The following is a 22090-nucleotide window of genomic DNA, read 5'->3' as shown; positions in this document are numbered from 1 at the left end:
TATCAGCATATACCCGAACCAAAAAAAAAACATTTTCTGTCGAACCCGAACCGCACCGAACATATTTTTCTTTTTTTGCTTGTCCTAGATTGAACCGAAACTGAACCGAAAAAATATGCATACGGATTCGGGAATCGGTTCGGGAATCTGTTCAGAGGTGAAATACTTGTACCGTGGGCTACTGAACTGTACTAATTGCCGCGGGCATAGTGCAGTGGAAGAGATGGTGCACCCTCTGCGCTATCGTAAGGTGCGTGCAGAGTGGGTTCCACAGCGATTAATGCGAGACAGATTGACACAATGCAGATCTTAATGAACCTCATCATGTGTCAGGCTACCCTATAGACCATTTCACAATGTTGTGGCAGATGACGAGACGCGGATATATCTTTATGATCCAGACACAAAGAACCAATTCAAAGAATGACGCTTTCGTCCGCACCGAGACCTAAAAATTCAAGGGAAAACAATCGCCTCAAAAAACAGCCGCCAGAATTTTACCTAAGTCCATATTGCTTACTTAGACTGAAAGGTGGCGCAGATGCGTTATACTCGTCGTACACTATATTTAACGGGGACATGGATAGTACATATTTCAGTGTATTCGCGTACGAGGTTCCATTCAGACATCTTCATATTTGACGAGTTTGCGAGCTCAGGTGCATTACTTTCAAGGTAACCCTGGTAGAATACACGCCCCTGCGCTGTGGTCTTGTGTTCGTTCGGATGTACCAACCCTTACCACGGTGTTAAAAGCTTGTTGAAGCGAGTTATTAAAATGAAGACGTGAGAAAGTCAGATGGGAGTTCAATCGCAGTAGCGGGCGTAGCATTCATTAATACTCTCTTTCGACTCTCTTTGTCTTTTGTCGGGGAGTAGGATGCCTTATCGATTCTCTATATTCACGAAGAAAATTTTCGCGGGTGATTGCAGCATTTTCTTACTCGACTGCAAAGAAAGTCCCTGATAGCACTGGAAACCAATGAAAGGCTCACGCGGTCGAACGCATGGCCCAAGCCAGGCATTTGCTATAATATTGTAATTATACAATGTGTCAATATGACATGCACGTCATGTGTAGGTCATGTATTATTTGAGGGCTTAAGTATCACGCCACTGGATAATTTTAACTTACCGCGTATCCGTTCCAACACGTTTGTCCATCAGCAGTTGGTAAATACCCTATGGCAGGCCAGGTGAAATGATACCATGCTCCTTGTGTGCAACATGTCGTTCTACATGTGCTAGTACGCTCCTGAAATGAACGAAACGAGGCAGAGAAGCGGTACAGAGGTGGTATAGTTGTAATTTAACGCAGTGATCGCCAGCAGTACCTACAGGGTTCGCCAAGATAAACTTCGGGGCTTGTAACGAAGATAAAACAAATAAGAACAGTGTCGGAAAGGTAAAGTTGACGTTAGCGGACGTATTATGCCCCCAAATTTTATGTCCATAATGCCACCTAGTCTGTTACTCTGCGGATAAATCGTGAAAATTAAAAAACCGCCACTGCCTAATCGGCTATACCTGTGTTCCAGCTACTTCCCTCAGATAGCGACACCATCGAATGCGGCGTCGCGGAGAACTATTCTGCATTCAGTTGATTCAGTTCCACATGTTCGATGTCGTCTGCAACGTCGCACTCGACCGCTTGGCCATCTGACGGAAAGGAGCTGAAACGCAAACTCTGGTTCAGCTACTTTCCGTCCGATGGCGAAGCGGTCGAGCGCGACGTTGCAGACGACATCGAACATGTGGAACTGCATGCAGAATAGTTCTCCGCGACGCCGCATTCGACGGTGTCGCTATGTGAGGGAAGTAGCTGGAACACAGGTATAGCCGATTAGGCAGCGGCGATTTTTAAATTTTCATGATTTATCCGCAGAGTAACAGACTAGGTGGCATTATGGACATAAAATTTGGGGGCATAATACGTCCTCTAACGTCAACTTTACCTTTCCGACACTGTTCTTATTTGTTTTATCTTCGTTACAAACCCCGAAGTTTATCTTGGCGAACCCTGTACTTCATGATTGTAAAGCGCAGGGAAGACGGAACACAAGCAAAGCACACAACAGTCGGGGCTAAGCTTTAAAGGTCAGATATGCCGATTTTGAAGTGCCGCAGAACTGAGCGATACTCGCGCTATGTGTTCATTACCGAACACTGAATATGTGTGCGAAATATCTTGCTCCAACTGTTCGTAGTTTTTTAGAAAACAGTTTTTTTAGTTCCCATGCCCGGCCGTCAGACCGTCGGCAAACCCTGCGCACGGGCGCACCGACGTCACTGCTCTGGGTTTATCTGTCTTTGGCTTGGCATGGACTCTTGGCTTGGCTGCTTGGCTTCTTTCGTTTCCTCCTCTGTGCATCGTACATAAGCGAACAGCTGTTACGTTGTTGCTAAGCCGGAAACAAAGCATGTGAATGTTTTTTTGGCACAGCGTCGTTTCGAAAGTGCACTTCCTTGTTCTGACCTTGCCTTTTATGGGCTGGAGCGATATGATTCGTGAATATGCCACGGCGAAGTTGTCGAAGATGCGACGGTGCTACGCTGTTAGAACAATTCATTGGGGCATTCAAGTGTTACCTATTATAAGCTGCCGAAAGACCAAGCAGTGCGAAGCTCTTGGCTGACAGTGGTGCCTGCTAATTTCCACTGCAAGGATTTCGTCCACGAATGTTATCATAGGTTACGCGCGACTCCAGAGGCAATTTGGAATCTCGGCACGAAATCGTCTGATGAAAATCTGAGGTGCCCGACGCATAACATTTTGAACGTGCCACGGATGATCAAGGCAAAAAACGAGAGCAAAAAAAGGTAAGTCGAGGTTCAGATATAAAAAATAGCGAGCTTAATGAATCGATTGTGCAGCTGTCCTACTGCACTTACTCTGATATAACCACGATTAACAACACAATAGTACTATTGATACTCTAACTTCTGAATTACCACAGGTGCACGCTGAAGGCGGAAATGAAGCATGATCTGGCTTGCATCTGGTCATGAAGAAATTGCTGACACGTTAGTTGCAGTCCACCTCCACCAACAGGTATGACAGTGTGATGTTATAATTTGAGTATTCATCTATTTTCAACTTTTCATGTGCACTCGCATGCAGACATCTTGACACCACTTTTAAATCTGCCCTCAAAGTTACAACCTGTGCTTTCAGGGTGGAAAACAAAGGTCGCCATTCCGATTAGCTGCTATCTCCCAGTTCAAGCACTTTCGTGTCTGGACACTGGTTCCTGTGGGTGGGGTGTTACAAGCTTCACTGTCTGATATAGAAGGTACGTTACATTAGTTCAGTTAATTTGTCTTTTGCACATTTTTGTTACTGTTAGCTGGATTACTGTTGGACATACAATCCTTTGACGCACCGAAGCTGATGTCGCCTCTGATAACGTTTTAGAATTTTCAGTGTCATCAACGTCCATTGAGGAAGGTGCCTTTACTATCTGTCAATCTTTAACTGAAGAATAGCCCAGAATTCATGTTAACATTGTCTACTCTTATTAATTCACTGTCTGTTTTCTGAGAGCTAAGAAAAATCGAAACTATTTATTTGTCACAACTTCACACTGGATACTGGTGTGGTACTGGCTTGACATGTAAGCTAAAATACCTGGATTCTACAATAATTGTGTTCAACTTGGTGCATTACCGTGGGCAATGCCACATTCACTACATTTTTAGTGGGTCCGGTGCACAAATACTGTGCGCATACTGCATACATACATACTGTTCGATAGGCAAAAATACCTGAGCAGTGCTGTGTAGTCTTTTTACCCAAAGCCCATACTCTTACTGCAAAGTCACAGTACGTAGAACAGCAATGTGCAGGTATGCTGCGATAGAGATTCACAACAGAAAGAAGACTGTTGAGATCTAAAGTTTAATGAGACGAGACTTTCGTGCACAAGGCTGCTCTTGTTAATGTCTAACATGAAGTTACAAAATCCCAGAATATATAAAACATGTTGTAATGTAGATAGCGAGGGGTGGTACAGACATAAAGATAATTATATAATCATATATAATAAAATAAAAAGGGGGTACAACTCCCCCCTCAACTCAACTTGACAACTCAGTAACTCGACTTATTCTCTACCTTACAACATGTCATATATTCTGGAATTTTGTAACTTGATGTTAGACATCAAGAAGTACAGCCTTCTGTGCAAAAGTATTATTTCTGTTGTGCACAATCATTATACAGTAAATGCGACTATCCATTTCTTGTCATTAAATGCTTTTCCTTTCTTTCTTTCTTTTTTTCTGCAGTGATGAGCATCCATAAGGACACATGCCAGAAAGGGAGTCTCTTTGGGATGACAAACCCTCATCACCTCATGAGGATACAATGGTTGATGAATGGTTCTCAAGCACATCGAAACTTCCAACAAATAATTCATGAAAAGGCCAGTCAGTGCTAGCACCAGGAATTGAACGTGGACCGTCCTGCTACCAGTCAGAGATGTTACATTTCATGCGCTCATTGACTTTTGGTGAATTACTTGTTGACTTTGTCCCAAGGTGGAGCTCGCTACAGCTCATTTGCTATCTGTTAATGTTGTGGTGTGTGTTGCGTTTTTCTCTTTGTGTGTTCCAGACTCAGAACGGTTAATTTGGATCAGGTCAGGTACGTTTCATTTAGACATGGCAAACATAAAGTGGTGTTTCTCAACACAACTTAGCAGTGGTCTTCATGCATTACTGCTACGGCCATTAAGCGTGAATAGAAACCTGCACATTATCCATGATGTAAAACCCCAAGACTAGGGAACAGGAAGGGACAGACACAAACATGTCCCTTTGTGCTCCCTAGTCTCGGGGTTTTACATATGCATCATCTTCACCAGCTCACTTGCTTGCAGCCATTTTTTCTGCACATTATGTTCACTCTACTTTTATCGTGTGCTATATAATCTTGTTCAAGTTCTGTCAAACAACCTGTAATGCTATAAAAAAATTCAGTACACTGTTTGTGTGGGTTGAATGGTAGCGCATGAATGCAGGAAGGAAACTGTCATGTTATGGTAAGTGTTTACGTATTGTACATTTAACTACTAATTTTATTGGTTAGCTTTCGCTGGCGTATCATGTCAAGCCATGTTATATTAATTTGGAACATGTTCTTCTTAGTAGCCAGAGCAGCTGATACACAGAGAGAACATAGCCCGTGTGTGTTTGTCTTTTCCACCGCAACCCTTGGGTTTCCTCCCTGATGGCTACACATGTCAGGGATAGGTTTCAGAACCGGTAGTTCCCGCCAAGTGTGAATTGCTTTTCAGGGGATCATCACGCTGGCAGATGAAACATATGGTTTAAATTATTTGCAGGACAGGAATTGCGCAGCTTCACACAAATACTACTACTACGACGCAAGAGTGGTTTCAAATCTAGCTTTTTTGTGTTCCTGACATTATCGCACAAGATGTAGTATCCACTATGATCCTTTATGTGGGGGGTATGTACAGTGCAATCAACAGATGCTATTTACAAATCTGTGTTTTCTGTTTTGAAATGGGGTAGTTTGTATCTGAGAGCCATAGTGAAACACAGGCCCTTGAGAAACATGGCAACACATTGCAGGGACTCTGGATGCTGCCTAAATTTCCAGAACACACAGCTCAAGGCAGCAGTTAAATAATAAGTGGTTAGAGAAATCCAAGATAGTTGCATCCGTAAGCAGTCCGCTGTTGGATTTGCTTCTGTCAGAGATACGTTATCTCAAAGGAAACGCACGGACACACTCAGAATGATACTAGGGCTGCCTGTGAAATAGAATGAGGAGAGGGGAAGATATATAACCCTTTTTCTTGTCTGTTATTCTATTGGTTAAATTGTCATTTTCTTAGCAGCATACGTGTGTATATTCCAGAGTCTGTTACATTATCAGTTTACAGCTAGCAGTCGCATTGTAGATGTCTCATCCTGTCCTTGGTCGCTTGTGATTCACTATGGCCATGCTTGCTATTGGAAAAACAGAAAACAAAAAAAGACAACAGAAAAACACGGAAAGAGCGACCTAAAAAGCTGCCTTTTCTAGTGCTCACATGGAGGCAATGCAATGAGGTAACATGTTCCATTCATGAACTGTGCATAGTAGTACATATCACAACGGCAACCGATTATTCAGATTTTTCTTGAAGTACTTTTTTTTTTTAGCTTTGTTTGCACAGTCTATTATTGGAGCTTTATGTGATTTCCCTCTTCAGATACTTTAAGATTGCTGATGCTGTGCAGTTTGTTAATTTTGAAACTGTACTGTGCTGAGGTACAAAAACAGAATTGCCATATCTGCATTTGAGCACATAGGAATAATTTGTAAGTACTTTACTTGTTGACATTAATATTTGCACCAGGTCACAACATTGTTGATTTATGGAAAATGTAAATAAATATATTTATTTGCTTGCCAAACAATGCACAAATGTCTTCTTTTCTAGTGAGATATTCTCTGTTCACCAGACATAAATGTGGAAAAGTTAAAGGGGCACAATGATGGTAGAGTCTAGCGTTGCTTTTTGCCACTTCTCATATATGCACTGTTATTCGTGTGCACATGTAGGAATAGGAAGGTAGGGGATGCGCATAAAAGATTTCGTATGCAGCCACACATATGGTTCAGAAGATTAATTAGATGATGTCCAAGCATATATAATCGTGCTTCATGTGCAATGGGTATGCTAACGGATTGCTTCCATGAAGCCTTTTTATTTATTTTTGATAAATTCTTTTTATAAATGTTATTTTTTATTTTATATAAATTTCACATTACATATTGTATACTTATATTTTTATAAATTTTATAAACTAAAAACTCAAGTTACACGGCCCCTGTAAGAGTGCCCATTGCAAATGGTTTGGTAACGTGTCTCGAACTGTAAAGGTAAGAGGCAATCGAGAATGCTGCAGACAAGGTTGCAACTTACATATTGCTTATCACGTCCTACATACAAAGTGATTTGTACAATAATTCCTGAGCACGGAATTAATCCTGAGGCTGGCCAGTGATGTCACCCAGGACGACAAGTCACATAATTGCCTTTAACACTTTTACACCCCATGGGCTGAGTTGTGAATTGAAAGAGCACTCTAGAGAAGGATAAGGTGCACCTGATTTCTAGGATCTATGCTATGCCCTAACTCTTCAGACACCACATTTCTAAGTGGCAATATGTGCTCTGGTACTTCTTTTGTGTCTGCATAGTGTGCAACCGCATGGCTACTGGAGCTTTCGTGTGCATGTTTTTGTGCGACGGTGTTCATTACAAACAATATCCAGATGTTAGACATAAAATGCAGTAGTTTGTAGCGTGCCACATAACGCAGCGTGACATGGGAGTGTGTGATTCAAAGAAAGCTTCTGGAAAACGCACAGAATCACACAAAAAGTTTAAAATGTGATTTGTATTTCGTTTTACGTCTTCCGTCGTTACATACCATCGTCGACGCTGTTGCACATTGATAAATCGTACGTAAAACTTGTCCCATAGCAGTATGCGGTTTCTCAAATACATAGCACAATTTTCCTGCAGTAATAAAACGCTGTCGGCATTATCTTGCTGACACGGCTGTCCAAACGTCAGTCTCTACCATGGGCAAGTGCTGTAAAGGGGCTAACGCAGACGCGACTAGATACAAATTGTACGTGCTCACAAAACATAAACGACGAATTCCAGTCACAACATCGCACAGAGGTTGGTTCGCGAATGAGTTCGCAGCTGCTGCACTGTTTACTTATCGCGGAACGGTGGAACCCGGCTGTCCGCCATCTTCAAGCACAGATACGTAAAGCCGCGAGAAGCCGTAGCTGAAATCCACTGACAAGTACGAAGTCGTACACGTCACGTACACGTCACAATGCCCGTTCGGGTGCATATACGTCATAAAAATGGCTGCGCCCATGTGTGTTTCGGAATGAACTACCTATGTTTTTGACATGGGTACTGTACCGAACTGAGAGAATGAAGGTGTATTTTGGGGAGAGCTGGATGTGGGCTTTCAGAATATAACAACAGTTTCGACTATTTGGGATATCGGCATAGCTGACCTTTAACGTAGGCATTAGCGTAGGCATTACTGAAGACCCTTTGATTAAGATGAATTGTACTGTCTGACCTAGCATTACTTGTGTCTGGTGATATTTGAAAGACGCTGTTTCCGTGTTTCGTCAGACTTGATTTCTGAGTATTGTGATGACGACGACGACGGTGTCAGCAGCGGCGGGCGCATGTCACGCACGGCCATTCTCATTCCACCCATTAAATCATTGCCATCACGACGCTATGCTGCTCGTATCAATTCGTGGAGGTGCTGGCTATCCTTCTTCGAAAGCACTGTTGTCAGGGCCATCGACGCCCCAGCCCCGACCCTAAGACAACACGAGACGACGACGACGACGTTCCGCACACGACAGTGACAAAGCCCCGAAGACGCCCCAACCCCGACGACGCAAAACGGCGCCCGCGACGACGGCGCCCATTGAAAGATACTCTCGGCACCGACCCCGTGGTGGCAGCACAGCGTCAATTCACCAGCACCCCATCGTCGCCCACCTGTCCACCTTTTGTACGTCACCGCATCGAGACATATCTCCATCATCGGCCCTACCGTTGCCTTGCTCATCGTCGACTGCATCACCTGTTGTGTCCCCCGCAGCATCGCATTCTCTATCTTCGTGCCCCGGAGATCACGCCTCGGGGAGGGGGGAATGTGACGACGACGACGGTGTCAGCAGCGGCGGGCGCATGTCACGCACGGCCATTCTCATTCCACCCATTAAATCATTGCAATCACGACGCTATGCTGCCCATATCAATTCGTTGTGGTGCTGGCTATCCTTCTTCGAAAGCACTGTTGTCATGGCCATCGACGCACCAGCCCCGACTCTAAGACAACACGAGACGACGACGACGACGTTCCGCACACGACAGTGACAAAGCCCCGAAGACGCCCCAGCCTCGACGACGCAAAACGGCGCCCATTGAAAGCTACTCTCGGCACCGACCCCGTGGTGGCAGCACAGCGTCAATTCACCAGCACCCCATCGTCGCCCACCTGTCCACCTTTTGTACGTCACAGCATCGATATATATATATATATATATATATTTACACAATGTGTTGTCTAGTTTCGTTTTCGTGTTCGTCTGACGTATGCTCACGTGTTTATTCACTTTCATCTTGCGCACACTGCGTGTCTCGCGTAACACGCTTTTCCTTTACTTTTTTCCCTTTTCCTTCACGAGTAAAGTCGTTCCTTGTTCGACTCTTGCTGTGGCCTCTGTCTACTCATACCTGCGCAGCGCTAACAGGTTATGGGCCCAGGACGCAAGTGAAGACGACAGGTCAGGATGCAAGAGAAGACGACAGTTCAGGACGTAAGTGAAGAGGACAGTCCAGGACGCAAGTGAAGATAGCGACCGAAGCCCGAAGCGACGTTAGCGAAGCCAGACGCCAGGAACACAGAAGTAGTGCCTGGGACGACAAAGCGATTCTGAGCGACGCATACCGAGACGGGGCGACAGTCAAACCAGAGAAGATTCAGCAGTCATGGCTTTCAGCGACGAATTCAAGATCACGAAACTGAATTCAGAGAACTACCATGCGTGGTCGATTAGGACGAAAGCTGCACTCGTACAAAAGAATTGCTGGGAAGCAGTGGATCCTGGATACTCCGGCTCAGAAATGACAGACGAGGAGAGGAAACACAATAACAAGGCCCTCACTTTCCTGTTCCTTGTAGTAGAGGACAGTTATCTGGACGACATTGGCACTTGCACAACCGCGAAGGAAGCGTGGGAAATCCTTCGGGAAATTCACACGAAATACGGATTGCTGCACGTCCTACAACTCCTGCGAGATTTTGTGAATGTCCAGAAGAAAGACGATGAACCGATGAAGGAGTACCTGAGCCGCTTGATGGACCTACATCGCAAGTTGACTAACGGTGGATACGGATTCACTGATAAAGAGGTTGCGCTTGTCATGCTGATGGGACTGCCGGAATCTTACGAAGCCCTCATCCTCAAGTTGGAGCAGGACGAAGCCACACTCACCGCTAAGGAAGTAAAGGCAAGACTCTTGGTCGAGGAAAAACGCAAGAAACGTCGAGATGAAGTGCAGACGACGGAGAGTGATGGTACAGCAAGAGCTCTGTTCACCAAACGGGAAGCTGAGATGATGTCCGACAAGTCAGTAGGAGACAACATGTCCAACATGTCTGAAGGGAAACCGTCCTCTCGAGGCCATGGAATGAAGAGTTTTCAAAAAGTAAGATACGATGTTGGAAGACGACGTGTGAGATGCTTCGCCTGCGGGAAACTGGGACACATCGCCAAACACTGTGAAGAGGTTGATGACGACGCCACACCGCAGAAATCAACAGGACGACGACAAGCGAAAAAGGTGACTCACGCATCATTATCGGTGTCAGATACAAGATCTGGGAGTCATGCTGTTTGGTACATGGACAGCGGAGCTACAGACCATATGACATCAAATAGGACGAAATTCGTGGAGTTCCAGCCATATGAATCTACTGTACACACAGCGAATCAAGACGTAATGAAAGTCCACGGACTTGGCGAGGTGAAATTCCAACTAAAAGAAGAGTACGGTGGGAATTTCTTAACTCTCAAGGACGTCCTGTACGTACCCGAGCTAGACGGCAACATCCTATCTGTAGGGAAAATTGAGGAACTTAATTTCAAAGTAACATTCCACAATGGAAAAGCAGAAGTGCGACGGAGCAACGGTGAGACCATCTTATCGGCAACAAGGTTGGGAAGATTATACACGGTAGAAGAGTTGTGCTCGTCATCGAGGCTATCGAAACGTGGTTGTACTGCAGATGCATCGTTGTGGCACCGTCGACTCGGCCATCTCCACCTGGATGCCGTATACCAGCTCTGTCCAGAAAGCTTCAGGAGCGATGAAGGAAGATGCTCGACGTGTGTGGAAGGCAAGCTCAGGAGAAGTAGTTTTCCGAGCAGTGACGTCACAGTGAGAGCTACAGCGCCGTTAGAACTGATCCACTCAGACGTGGGGAGTGTGACACCAACTTCGAAAGGAGGTTCGAAGTATTTCGTAACTTTTATTGATGATTACTCCAGCTACGCAGTCGTGTACCCTATGAAAAGGAAGAACGAAGTCCTTAAAAAGTTTGATGAGTATAGACGGATGGTGGAAAATCTTCACAGCACTACCATCAAGACCCTTCGAAGCGACAACGGTGGCGAATATGTTGGAGAAGACTTCAAACAATACCTGACGAAATACGGGATAATACGACAGTTGACAGTGCCTCGGACACCGCAACAGAACGGTATAGCTGAGAGATACAACCAAACGCTGATGGACATGACGAGATCTCTGTTGATTGAGTCCGGCCTGACTAAAACACTTTGGGCAGATGCGCTCGATACAGCAGCGCACATACGTAACAAGTGTCCTTCAAAAGCCGTCAACCATCAAGTGCCGGAAACACTATGGCTCAACCGAGAGGCCAAAATAGACTACCTCAGAGTCTATGGATGTCGAGCTTGGACAGTACAGCGGAGACAACGCAGAAAGACGAAGTTGGACCCCAAAGCGGTCGAATGCATTCTTGTAGGTTATCCTGAAGGTGTCAAAGGATACAAACTGTGGGACATGAAGAATGATGAATTCTTCTTGAGCCGTGATGTTGTTTTCGACGAAGGCGTATTTCCCTGCAAACCCGAGACTGTCGAAACAGTCACGGAGTCAGTGACTGCGGAGTCATGTAACGACGACGGAATCGTAGTCGTAAATCTTGAAGTCAACGACGAAGAAGAGGCCCCAAAGGAGACTCCTATACGAGAACCCGAGCAACAAGAAGTGACATGCCAATGTGCAAACAGAGACGAAGAGCTCGTCGATGAAGCAGGTCAAGTGGAGGACGAAGTAGAGCAGCTACCAAGACGATCTCAACGACTAGCAAACAAACCACGGCCAAACTACTGTTACACGGTCACACAAGCCGACGCTATCCCAGATCCTATCACTCTGGAAGAAGCATTGTCGATGCCTGATGGCAATTATTGGCAGGAGGCCATAGATGAAGAACTGGGAAATCTAGAGAGGAACGGTACGTGGGAAATTGTCCCAAGACCGCGCGATCAAGGAGTTGTCAAATGCAAGTGGATATTTCGAAAGAAATATGACGAGAACGGGAATCTACAACGGTACAAAGCACGACTTGTCGCTTGTGGCTATTCTCAAGTCCAAGGAATTGATTTCAACGAAACTTATTCACCCGTTATAAAGATGAAGTCAATACGGATACTCCTTGCGGTTGCAATTGAGAGAGATTGGAAAATACATCAGGTTGACATTACAGCAGCATACCTGAACGGAATTCTAAAGGAAACCATATATATGGAGCAACCCACTATCTTGTGTAAAGAAGACCAGGACAACGTTTGCCTGTTAAAGAAAATTCTTTATGGACTCCGTCAATCAGGGAGGGAGTGGAACATAAGATTGGACGAACTCCTAAAGAACTGGAGTAGCAAAAAGGAGATGTCAACCGCACTGTCAACAGTCGAAGCGGAGTATATCGCAATGTGCCACGCAACTAAAGAGGTCTTGTGGTTGCAACATTTTACGAAGGAAGTGGGAGCGAGTGAATTCATCGGTGAGCCACATACACTCTTCGTTGACAATCAGGGTGCAATTGCGGTCGGAAATAATCAAGTGGTATCCGAAGGCAACAAGCATATAGAGTTGCGACACTTCTTTCTCCGTGAGAAGATCGAGACCGGACAATTGAAACTCCAGTAGATCAGAACATCGGAAAATTACGCGGACATCATGACCAAGGCTCTGAATGGGAACAAGACACGCCGGCATTGTGAGAGTCTGGGTCTTCATAAACATCAGACTCCGATACCATCGACAAGGGTTTTTGCGACGACACATTGAGGGAGGGTGCTAGATATATTTACACAATGTGTTGTCTAGTTTCGTTTTCGTCTTCGTCTGACGTATGCTCACGTGTTTGTTCACTTTCATCTTGCGCACAGTGCGTGTCTCGCGTAACACGCTTTTCCTTTACTTTTTTCCCTTTTCCCTCAAGAGTAAAGTCGTTCCTTGTTCGACTCTTGCTGTGGCCTCTGTCTACTCATACCTGCGCAGCGCTAACAGACATATCTCCATCATCGGCCCTACCGTTGCCTTGCTCATCGTCGACTGCATCACCTGTTGTGTCCCCCGCAGCATCGCATTCTCTATCTTCGTGCCCCGGAGGTCACGCCTCGGGGAGGGGGGAATGTGACGACGACGACGGTGTCAGCAGCGGCGGGCGCATGTCACGCACGGCCATTCTCATTCCACCCATTAAATCATTGCCATCACGACGCTATGCTGCCCACATCAATTCGTTGTGGTGCTGGCTATCCTTCTTCGAAAGCACTGTTGTCATGGCCATCGACGCCCCAGCTCCGACTCTAAGACAACACGAGACGACGACGACGACGTTCCGCACACGACAGTGACAAAGCCCCGAAGACGCCCCAGCCTCGACGACGCAAAACGGCGCCCGCGACGACGGCGCCCATTGAAAGATACTCTCGGCACCGACCCCGTGGTGGCAGCACAGCGTCAATTCACCAGCACCCCATCGTCGCCCACCTGTCCACCTTTTGTACGTCACAGCATCGAGACATATCTCCATCATCGGCCCTACCGTTGCCTTGCTCATCGTCGACTGCATCACCTGTTGTGTCCCCCGCAGCATCGCATTCTCTATCTTCGTGCCCCGGAGGTCACGCCTCGGGGAGGAGGGAATGTGACGACGACGACGGTGTCAGCAGCGGCGGGCGCATGTCACGCACGGCCATTCTCATTCCATCCATTAAATCATTGCCATCACGACGCTGTCCTGCCCGTGTCAATATCTTCAGCTCTGTTGCAAGCAACTCTCATCCTGTTGTGTTCCCCGCCTGTGTACCGCCTGCCTTCCCCGCGCCTTACTGTCCCATTGAAGCTATATGCAAAGCCAACTAACCCAACAGTTCACTCTCCAAAGTTACATTAGGACCTACTTTTATAATATGGCCAGCATACACAACGCGCAATTAGTTCGTAGATATCTCGCTTCTTGGTTCTAGACCTACGCCTACATGATTGTACGAATCAAAGACGTAGCCTATTGGTAACCGGTCGCGAGTCCTGCTGCTTCTACACACATAGAGCCGCCTGAACGCTCTCTCGCGGTCCACGGTCCACGGCGTTCAAGTGTGACACGGCTCAGCAAAAATGCACTTATTTCATTTCGTATTACAGATTCAACATCGCTTGAATACTCTTCACACAGAGCATAAATGTCGTCAACCGCACGTCCACGAATGTGCGGTCGCCGTTTCGGTGATTGATCTAGCTGATCTTTGCACTATTCATTAATACGTGACTTATTACGTCACGTACTTAATACGTAATATATTCTGGACTATATATATAGGACTATAATATACTGTAGACTATATTGCGGACGCCATGATTACGACGAGAAGAGGGCATCGCAAGCAGCACAGCATTACGGCAGGAAATGAACTGTTCTAGTTGTGATGATCATAGATCCTGGTCTTCCGCGTGAACAATTCCGTGGTGACACGTTGTAAATTTCACGCACTTCCGCTACAAAAGTTGCTGGCCCATACCGGCGTAATAATCTCGAACTTTCGCAGTCTCCACGCAAACAGAAATATTGAAACTTTATCTTTTATCATTTACAGAATTTTAAAAAAAGCTATGAAAGCAACTTAGATATCGTTTTTGCAGCTGAGTTATACAGCCAGGCGGACATTCTCTCAAGAAAAGGACCTAACTACATGATGACTAATTACCTAAAGTTCATTAATTAACTGTTTAATTAGAGAATTTCGGGCGGAAGCGAGATAGCAGAATGGGAGATAATCCTCGTTTAAAGCCGTCTTATCTTTTGGAAACCCAGTAACGTGCGCGTGCCGTGAAATATCAATCGCTAAATTTCGCTACACAAGTGAGCCAAAACTAAAACCGCACCCCTCAGAAGTGCATCACCCTCACCGACGGAGGCTTTCGGGCCGGCAAGTGGTTGATCTGGTCAGCAGATCAGCACCTATTTCAGTCATCTCCATCGCTAAAAGGTACCTGACCCTATGACGTTAATGAGCGCTGTGCTCCCTGCGACGCAGATAGTAATGGTACCGTGATATTACACGTAAGGTTTGCCTGCCAAGTGTGGCGGCATATTGCACGTGCCGCAGGGTAGGACTGAAAATAAGTTGGAGCACCTGGGGCTCTGGACCACCTTCGCCGCAGGTAGCCGCGGCTTCGGCTCCGGCTCATTTGCCCATTTAAATTCCGCGATAGATATTTTAGTGCACGTGCGCGTCTCAGGACTTTCTTACGAACTGGATGGCTTACAACGAGGATTGTCTCCTATCCTGCTATCTCGCTTATGCCCGAGATCAATCCCGTAATTAAAGAGGTAATGAATGGTTTTTATAAGTAGACACTTTGTATAGTTACATGATTTTCTTATGAACACAAAATCTCCTACAAAGCGCAAAAAAATTAAGGAGGATTAATGTAATTAATGCGGCGGAAACGCGTTAGCGCCACCACATTACCACCACCTCACTACACCCCACCACGACATCATCACCACCATCATCACTACGCCATCACTACACGATTGCAGCACTATACCACCACTACCACCGCACACCATCACCACACCACTATATTGCTACCATCACCACGACACTATACCACGACCACATCACCACCGCACATTACACAACCACATCAGCACCACACCACATTACCACCACCAGCACTACACGACTACACAACCACGTCACCACCACCACCTACTATCTAAACGTATTATATACTTCTCTTCTCATATCTAACACCCTATGTCCCAACTCGAGGCTTCACACATCCATCCGACACACAGGCTTCACACAACCTTCCATCTGACAGGCAGACGGTCACGACTTTCCAACTTTGGGATTCTAATGCTAGCGCATTAAAATGCTGCGCTCTTCTGTTCTCTGAATTTGTATCGAAACGTGGCTCCTCTGCAATACGGTATGGTCAAAGTAGAGCTGCAGCAACGGTGCTACATTATCCGCCATGAGGCAGGTCAGAGGCAGACATAATCTCCGAGGTACGCCAGCCTGTTCGAAAACGGAGACTTCAAATATGGGGATGGTGATTCGAGAGAGCACGCAAGTTTCACGAGCGGGGACCTGTGGAAAAAGTGTGTCTGGCTTCGGTTCTATAGAGGGGCGTCTTGCAGCTGATCATTGTGTGAGATTACAGTTGGCTGCTACGAAGCGCCAGCAATAGTTACGAAAAAAACGCGTAAGAGTCAAGGTGAAGTAGGTGGCACTATGTCCTTCATAACACGACGCAAATCCACGTATTTTGATGCCAATGGTCGTCGAAAAACTAAGATCTGGCATTTCAAAATGAGATTTGACAAACTTTACTACATTGTACCTTAAAGCCGTTTGTACTTCACGGGACCATGAAACGATTTTCGCGAATTCCGAGTAATCTGCCGGCAAGGGTTCTCATGATCCTTCACTATCATACACACTTCATCCTTTAACCACATTCAGTGCACCGGGGGCGCAGTTACCACGCAAAAATGGCGGGGCGTGAAGGCCGGGTACATCCCTTCGAAGCGGCCTTACGTCAGCAACGTCCAATCCTCTCAGCCAAATGTGGATGACCGGGGGCACACACCCCGCGGGACCATGTGGGGGCATTGTTTTGGTTTGGAAAACAACGACGTCGTATCTGCCGTCGAAATCAGTAGAAATAGGGCGGAACGCCAATTGGCGTTCCGCCCTATTTCTTCCGCCCTTTCGGTTCACACAGCGTCTAGGAATCGTTCCGTACGCAGCAGCTCAAAAAGGCCACCGACAGAGACATTTTCTGACGAAGAAGCTCAGAGTGAAAAACATCCTCCGCTAACGATGCTGACAATCAACGGCAGCATTCCACGTCTTGTAGGATTCTGTGTCAACGATTAGACACGATCTTAGCCCCAGGTCAAATTGAAACATATTTCATGACGAAGTTTGCAAGCTTCCTTGCAAAGCTTTCAATTTCTTCGCAAAGAACCGTCCGCAAATCGGCAACATCCCCGTGTATGATGTCACGGCGAGTTCGCCTCGCAGGCGGGCAGTAGCAGTCACCTTTCACGGCCGTGGTTAATATAGAATATTTTCGTTATTGGAACCATTTTCAAATTCGTATTTCACAGGGTGAATGCTTTAGTACAGAAGACCAAATTGAGAATGATTGTGCCAAAGATCCTTTCATGGTCCCTTTAAATAAAGCCATTTGCCATTTCAAAATGAAATGTGACAAACTTTGTTTTTTGCACTTTAAAGCCGTGGATTTGCTTTGTGTTGTGAACGAAATAGTGCTACCGATTTCACCTTGACTCTTAACCCCCAAATCCGTATTTTCATCGTTTTTCCGTAAAAAGGAAACTACTATTCCTGAAGATAATGATGATGATGATGACGACGTCTCGCATAGATGGCTGCCATATGCTCAGGTCTCGACTTGTAACTATAGTAGTATGGAATATGACTGTTTTCGGCACGAACACGGGATCGAACTGGGCAACCCTGAATGTATTCCGCGGGAACGCGCAAGCGTATCTATTCCGAAGCTTTAGGGCCAGCTCTCACTTGGCGACGCCCGACGCGATGTCGTGAGCGGGCGGCGGAAATAGAGGCGCATTTCCGCCGCCCCGTCATAGCGTACGATTTTCGTGTTCCCACCACAGTGGCACTCCGTCGTCCAAAGCAGATGAAAAATCAGGAGGCGTGGCCTTTCTGTGCCACCTCATTGGTCGCCAGTTATCGTTCTCAGCAGCTCTCGCCGACGTCGTGAAAGAAGTTAGGCATGGCATTTTTTTTTTTTTTTTTGCTCGACGTCTCTCCTCTCCCGACTCCGGAAATGCGCATCTGTTTCCGCTGCCCGGTCGCGACGTCGCGTCTGAAGTCGCCAGGTGAGAGCTGGCCCTTAGACACGCACTGTCTCTCCTACCTTGCGATTGCGCTCAAAAGGTGATCAAGCGCTATGCTCTTGGTGCCCCGAAAAGGACGATGTCCGGCTATTTTTTCCGATCGGATAGCTCCTCAATATCCCTGTCAATTATCATCATGAATTTAAGTATATTCGGCACGCTCCTCACATTGGTGGGGTAAAAGAGTGCCATTTACTTGGCAAATTTCCGATTTGAGTTCGCAAATATTTACACGTTTACACTGACGATACATGACATTCACATCAGGAGGTGGTAAAAATCTTGTTAGAGCAAATACCGTTGACCGCATGATTCTAAGTAGTGTAGTTTTTTATTATAAGTCAATGGCACGTTTTCTGCGGCACCCTGTAGTAGTAGGATGTGGTTCTCTTAGCAATAGAAGCACTGCTCTCTAGTGCAAATCTCGAGGCTCCTCCGGCCATCAAATACCCATTAAATCGCCGTGTTCCTATTGTCAGGAGCAGTGGCGGATCTAAGGGGGTGGGGGGGCGATCGCCTCCCCAAAACGTCAGTTTATACATTGGATTTCCCTCTCCCCCTCCCCCACTACGCGCTCCGACAAAGAAACCGCCCCCCCCCCCCAAACCGAGGGTCTAGATCCGCCCCTGGTCAGGAGGATTACTAGTTCATGTTTTAACGACCCGGTTAAAATAAATGAGGTCTAATAGTCTCTGTACTGTACGATGGACATCTACATGATACTCACTCGACAGCTCCATTTGTCATTTCCAAAGTACGCTTGACAACGAGATCTCAGGGAGAGAGACTGTGCAGCCACTTTCAAGTTCATGAAGCCTCGCCTGATATCTCGAAGCGATTGATTCCGTTCCAAGCACGAAGATGAAGGAGGGCTGAGGGATGAACTGCGAAAAAGCCAAAGAGTTGGTCTAAACTGCTACCTATAGCATACTATGATACACGTATGTACGACGGGCGCACAAATCAATAAGGTGTTGTCTGTTCTTCCTCGCTTCATGCAGCTATTTCGAGTAAATTTCTAATCAAATCCTCGAGACAATGAGGATATCCTGAGCAGATTCTTGACGGAAGACGTATATCCGGAAGAGCGTTGTTATCAGGCAGTAAACATCACATTTGTGTTGACGCCAACATGTCCGTAACTGAATACGCCCAACGCGCGGCTTGAAATATTTCATTTCATTTTTCGACAGCCAAGGTGTATCGCCCAATTAACACTAGACTTCATTATAGTACAGTTCACTAATACCTTTGACTAAGATCCACGGACTGAATAATTCGTAGACAGGTGAAGCTATCGAGAACGTTTCTTTTCAGTGAGCCTTCCTGAAACATCGGTCAAGCACTCATCAGTGAGCGGCTCATTTGTATGCGTTCGTTAATTAAATACAACTTCATATTTTCAAATTTTGCTGCGGGCACTTCCGTAACCTCCGTTTTACCGATAGGAACTACCAGCGAAAGTATACGAGAGAAAAGAAAAATACAAAAGAGCGCCGCCGCCAAGTGATTTCTTGGATAGTTAAATGGTTTCGGTTTACAAATTTCTTGCGCGGAGCAGCGTACCAATGCACTGTTTCGCTTGACTATCCAGCTGTCAACTACCAGTTTAACCGCCAGGTTCAAACACGGGCGTGACGATTTGGTATTCCCTCCCGACTGGTACACAGCGCTTCCAGTTCTGTCGGCAGGTGAGATAGCGTGGCTTTATTGTGAATACACCGCGAACACTATGTACTAGTCGGACTGAGGAGAAGAAGGCTGATTTTTTTCGTCTGTTCAGTCACTCTCGTGTGTGAACCAGGAGGATCAACACGTAACTGACAGTCGAAGAGGCAAGCAAAAGAGCGCATTGGTACGCTGTTCCGAACAAGAATATGTAAACCAAAACCAATTAATTGCTTGAAAGAAAAAAAAATCACAAAGTGTCGACGGAGCTTTTTTTTTTCTTGTCTCAAGTGGAAATTGCCAACTGCCGGCCATCGACCAGTAGTGGGTTTTTGGTCGGCAAACGTCTTCGTACGCCACTGCACCTTGTACCAACGTCGGTCTAATGTCGCTCAATGTACTGGTTGGCAAACGGCGTTGGGCCGAGAGGTTGTGCGCACGTCTTTGATGACGTGCTATTGAGAGCTCGGCATCATCAAGCCGAGCCAATGTCGGTTATGCATTGCAAACAAACTCGAAAACAACGCAGCTGCTACTCGGGCCCCCCAAAAAAGAAAGAAAAGATAAGACGCTCTCAATTTTTTTCCTCTTGCAAAGTTATTTTGAGACGAGAGGAAGATCAACTTCCGATCGCCGTTGGTAGCTCAGTCGGTAGCGTGTTGGCTTGCTGAGCTCAACAATGCGGGTTCGATCCAGCTTGAGGAGGGTAGCAATGTGGGCCTTCGCTTCGAAAACCCTGTGTCTATGGTTTCGGTTGCACGTTAAAAAATCCCAGGTGGGTACACTCCTACCCACCGGCACGTGCCGCATGTAGCTACACAAGTGCCGGCTAACCCGCCATAGTTCCGAACCCACTTCCAGTTATTAACAATAGTGAATCAGTTTCGAGACAGCCAATGCGTGCTTTTTTTATGATTATTATTCTCGTGTAGCGATTTTATGCCTCTATGACTGACACTGACGGAATGTAATTGAATGGCACCGGAAGCTGCATGGTACCGTACTGCAATATCATTAGAGTACTGCATAATCATGAGTCCTGCTCCTTACTACAAGTGGTCCACAGTTGGTCCATAGTTGGCGCATCGTGTTGCTGTTAATCCATGTGCCGCTGTCTACCCTACTAATGATCGGCTAGTACCCAGAACTTCGTACTACACTGGCCATGTATTGGCCCCATGTCTCATAGGTCGGTCTGCTACATCGGCCCTAGGTTGCCTGTATTAAGTCGAGCCGTGTAACGCCAATGTCAATCCCCGAGTTTGGCCCAACTTCTTTTTTTTTTTTTTTTTTGCAAGCACGGTCCAACGACTGTCGAAAGCATATGTCAGCCCGGCATTTTGCCGACGTTGTTTTCCCACTTGTGGTGTATTTTTCTTTGGAGGTTCCGATCGGTAAAACAGAGGTTCCGGAAGCGTCCGGAAGAATGTTACTTACATAGTAAGTGCATGCTAATGAGCCGCTCAGTGCTCACTTCTTTACAGATGTCTCAGAGATGGTCACAGAAAAGAAAATTTTCCGATAGCTCCACCTGTTTATGCATTATTCAGCCGGGAGTCCTTCGTGAGACACGCGGTATACGATCCCAGCCAACCACAATACGGAATGGCATTGTTATATGTCCTGAGATGTTGAAAGTCGGATAAGCCTTTCTTCTTTCGACAATTTGTATGTTGCATCACGCAAGCAAAAAAGAAAAAAAGGCACACGTGCTGTTTGCAAGGGGTCACATGTCAGAACGATCTCATCCCGAATCACAGTTGGTTCAGCGAGGTGTTTTGCTTCACGTTCCCTTCAGTTCCCTTCACGTTCTCTGTCTGTCACTCTGTTTATTTCTTCGCCTCCACTGATGCGTCTCACTTCAGCTTGATTGATATTACTAGTACATTCCTAAGAAAGTGTATGTGCAAACCCTACATGGCCGATTTCTAATATAGGTGCCTTCAATGTCCCTAGAAACGGACTCGCTCAGTGGAAGGCTTCGTGATCTCCCGAGTGAAATCGAGCAAATATTCTTCGAGCGCAGGAGACTGGGAACGGAGCTTTTGGGTAGCCACTTTCCGCAGTTGTTGATAACGTTTCTGATGACTAACAAAGGGAACTGATTCACCTGGAGTTACACGCACCGATAAGAACAAATTCGCTAAATTGGTGCGGCTTCGTTTTCTTCTTACGTTGGACAAGAGTATCTCAAGATGCGTAATGGTGTCGCGGACAAACCTGTCCATATCCCGTACAACATACGTCTAGTAATGATACGTGTCTTTATGTCGGGAGACAAGTGTGTCAACATATTCTGTGCTGGACCTGAATAAGTCGGAGCTGCCCTGGCAACTACAACAGTCAA

The 22090-nt window shown here is 46.2% G+C and overlaps 1 protein-coding gene across 3 annotated transcripts in view; it reads right to left on the bottom strand.

Annotated features, from left to right (window-relative positions):
* The window catches only part of LOC135366692 (uncharacterized), a 120182-nt gene that overhangs the window by 14498 nt on the left and 83594 nt on the right, over positions 1–22090 (bottom strand). For 2 of the 3 annotated variants that reach the window (XM_064599514.1, XM_064599530.1), the window contains 2 exons: positions 18803–18959; positions 1136–1255 (listed from right to left, as the gene is read on the bottom strand). In XM_064599514.1, coding sequence (XP_064455584.1) covers positions 1136–1255; positions 18803–18959 — 277 coding nt within the window. The remainder of the gene's footprint in view (positions 1–1135; positions 1256–18802; positions 18960–22090) is intronic. The other variant, XM_064599523.1, reaches the window with a different exon arrangement.

Source organism: Ornithodoros turicata, chromosome 1 (genome assembly GCF_037126465.1).
Source record: "Ornithodoros turicata isolate Travis chromosome 1, ASM3712646v1, whole genome shotgun sequence".
Lineage (NCBI taxonomy): Eukaryota > Metazoa > Arthropoda > Arachnida > Ixodida > Argasidae > Ornithodoros > Ornithodoros turicata.
This window is presented reverse-complemented; position numbering and strand designations above follow the sequence as displayed.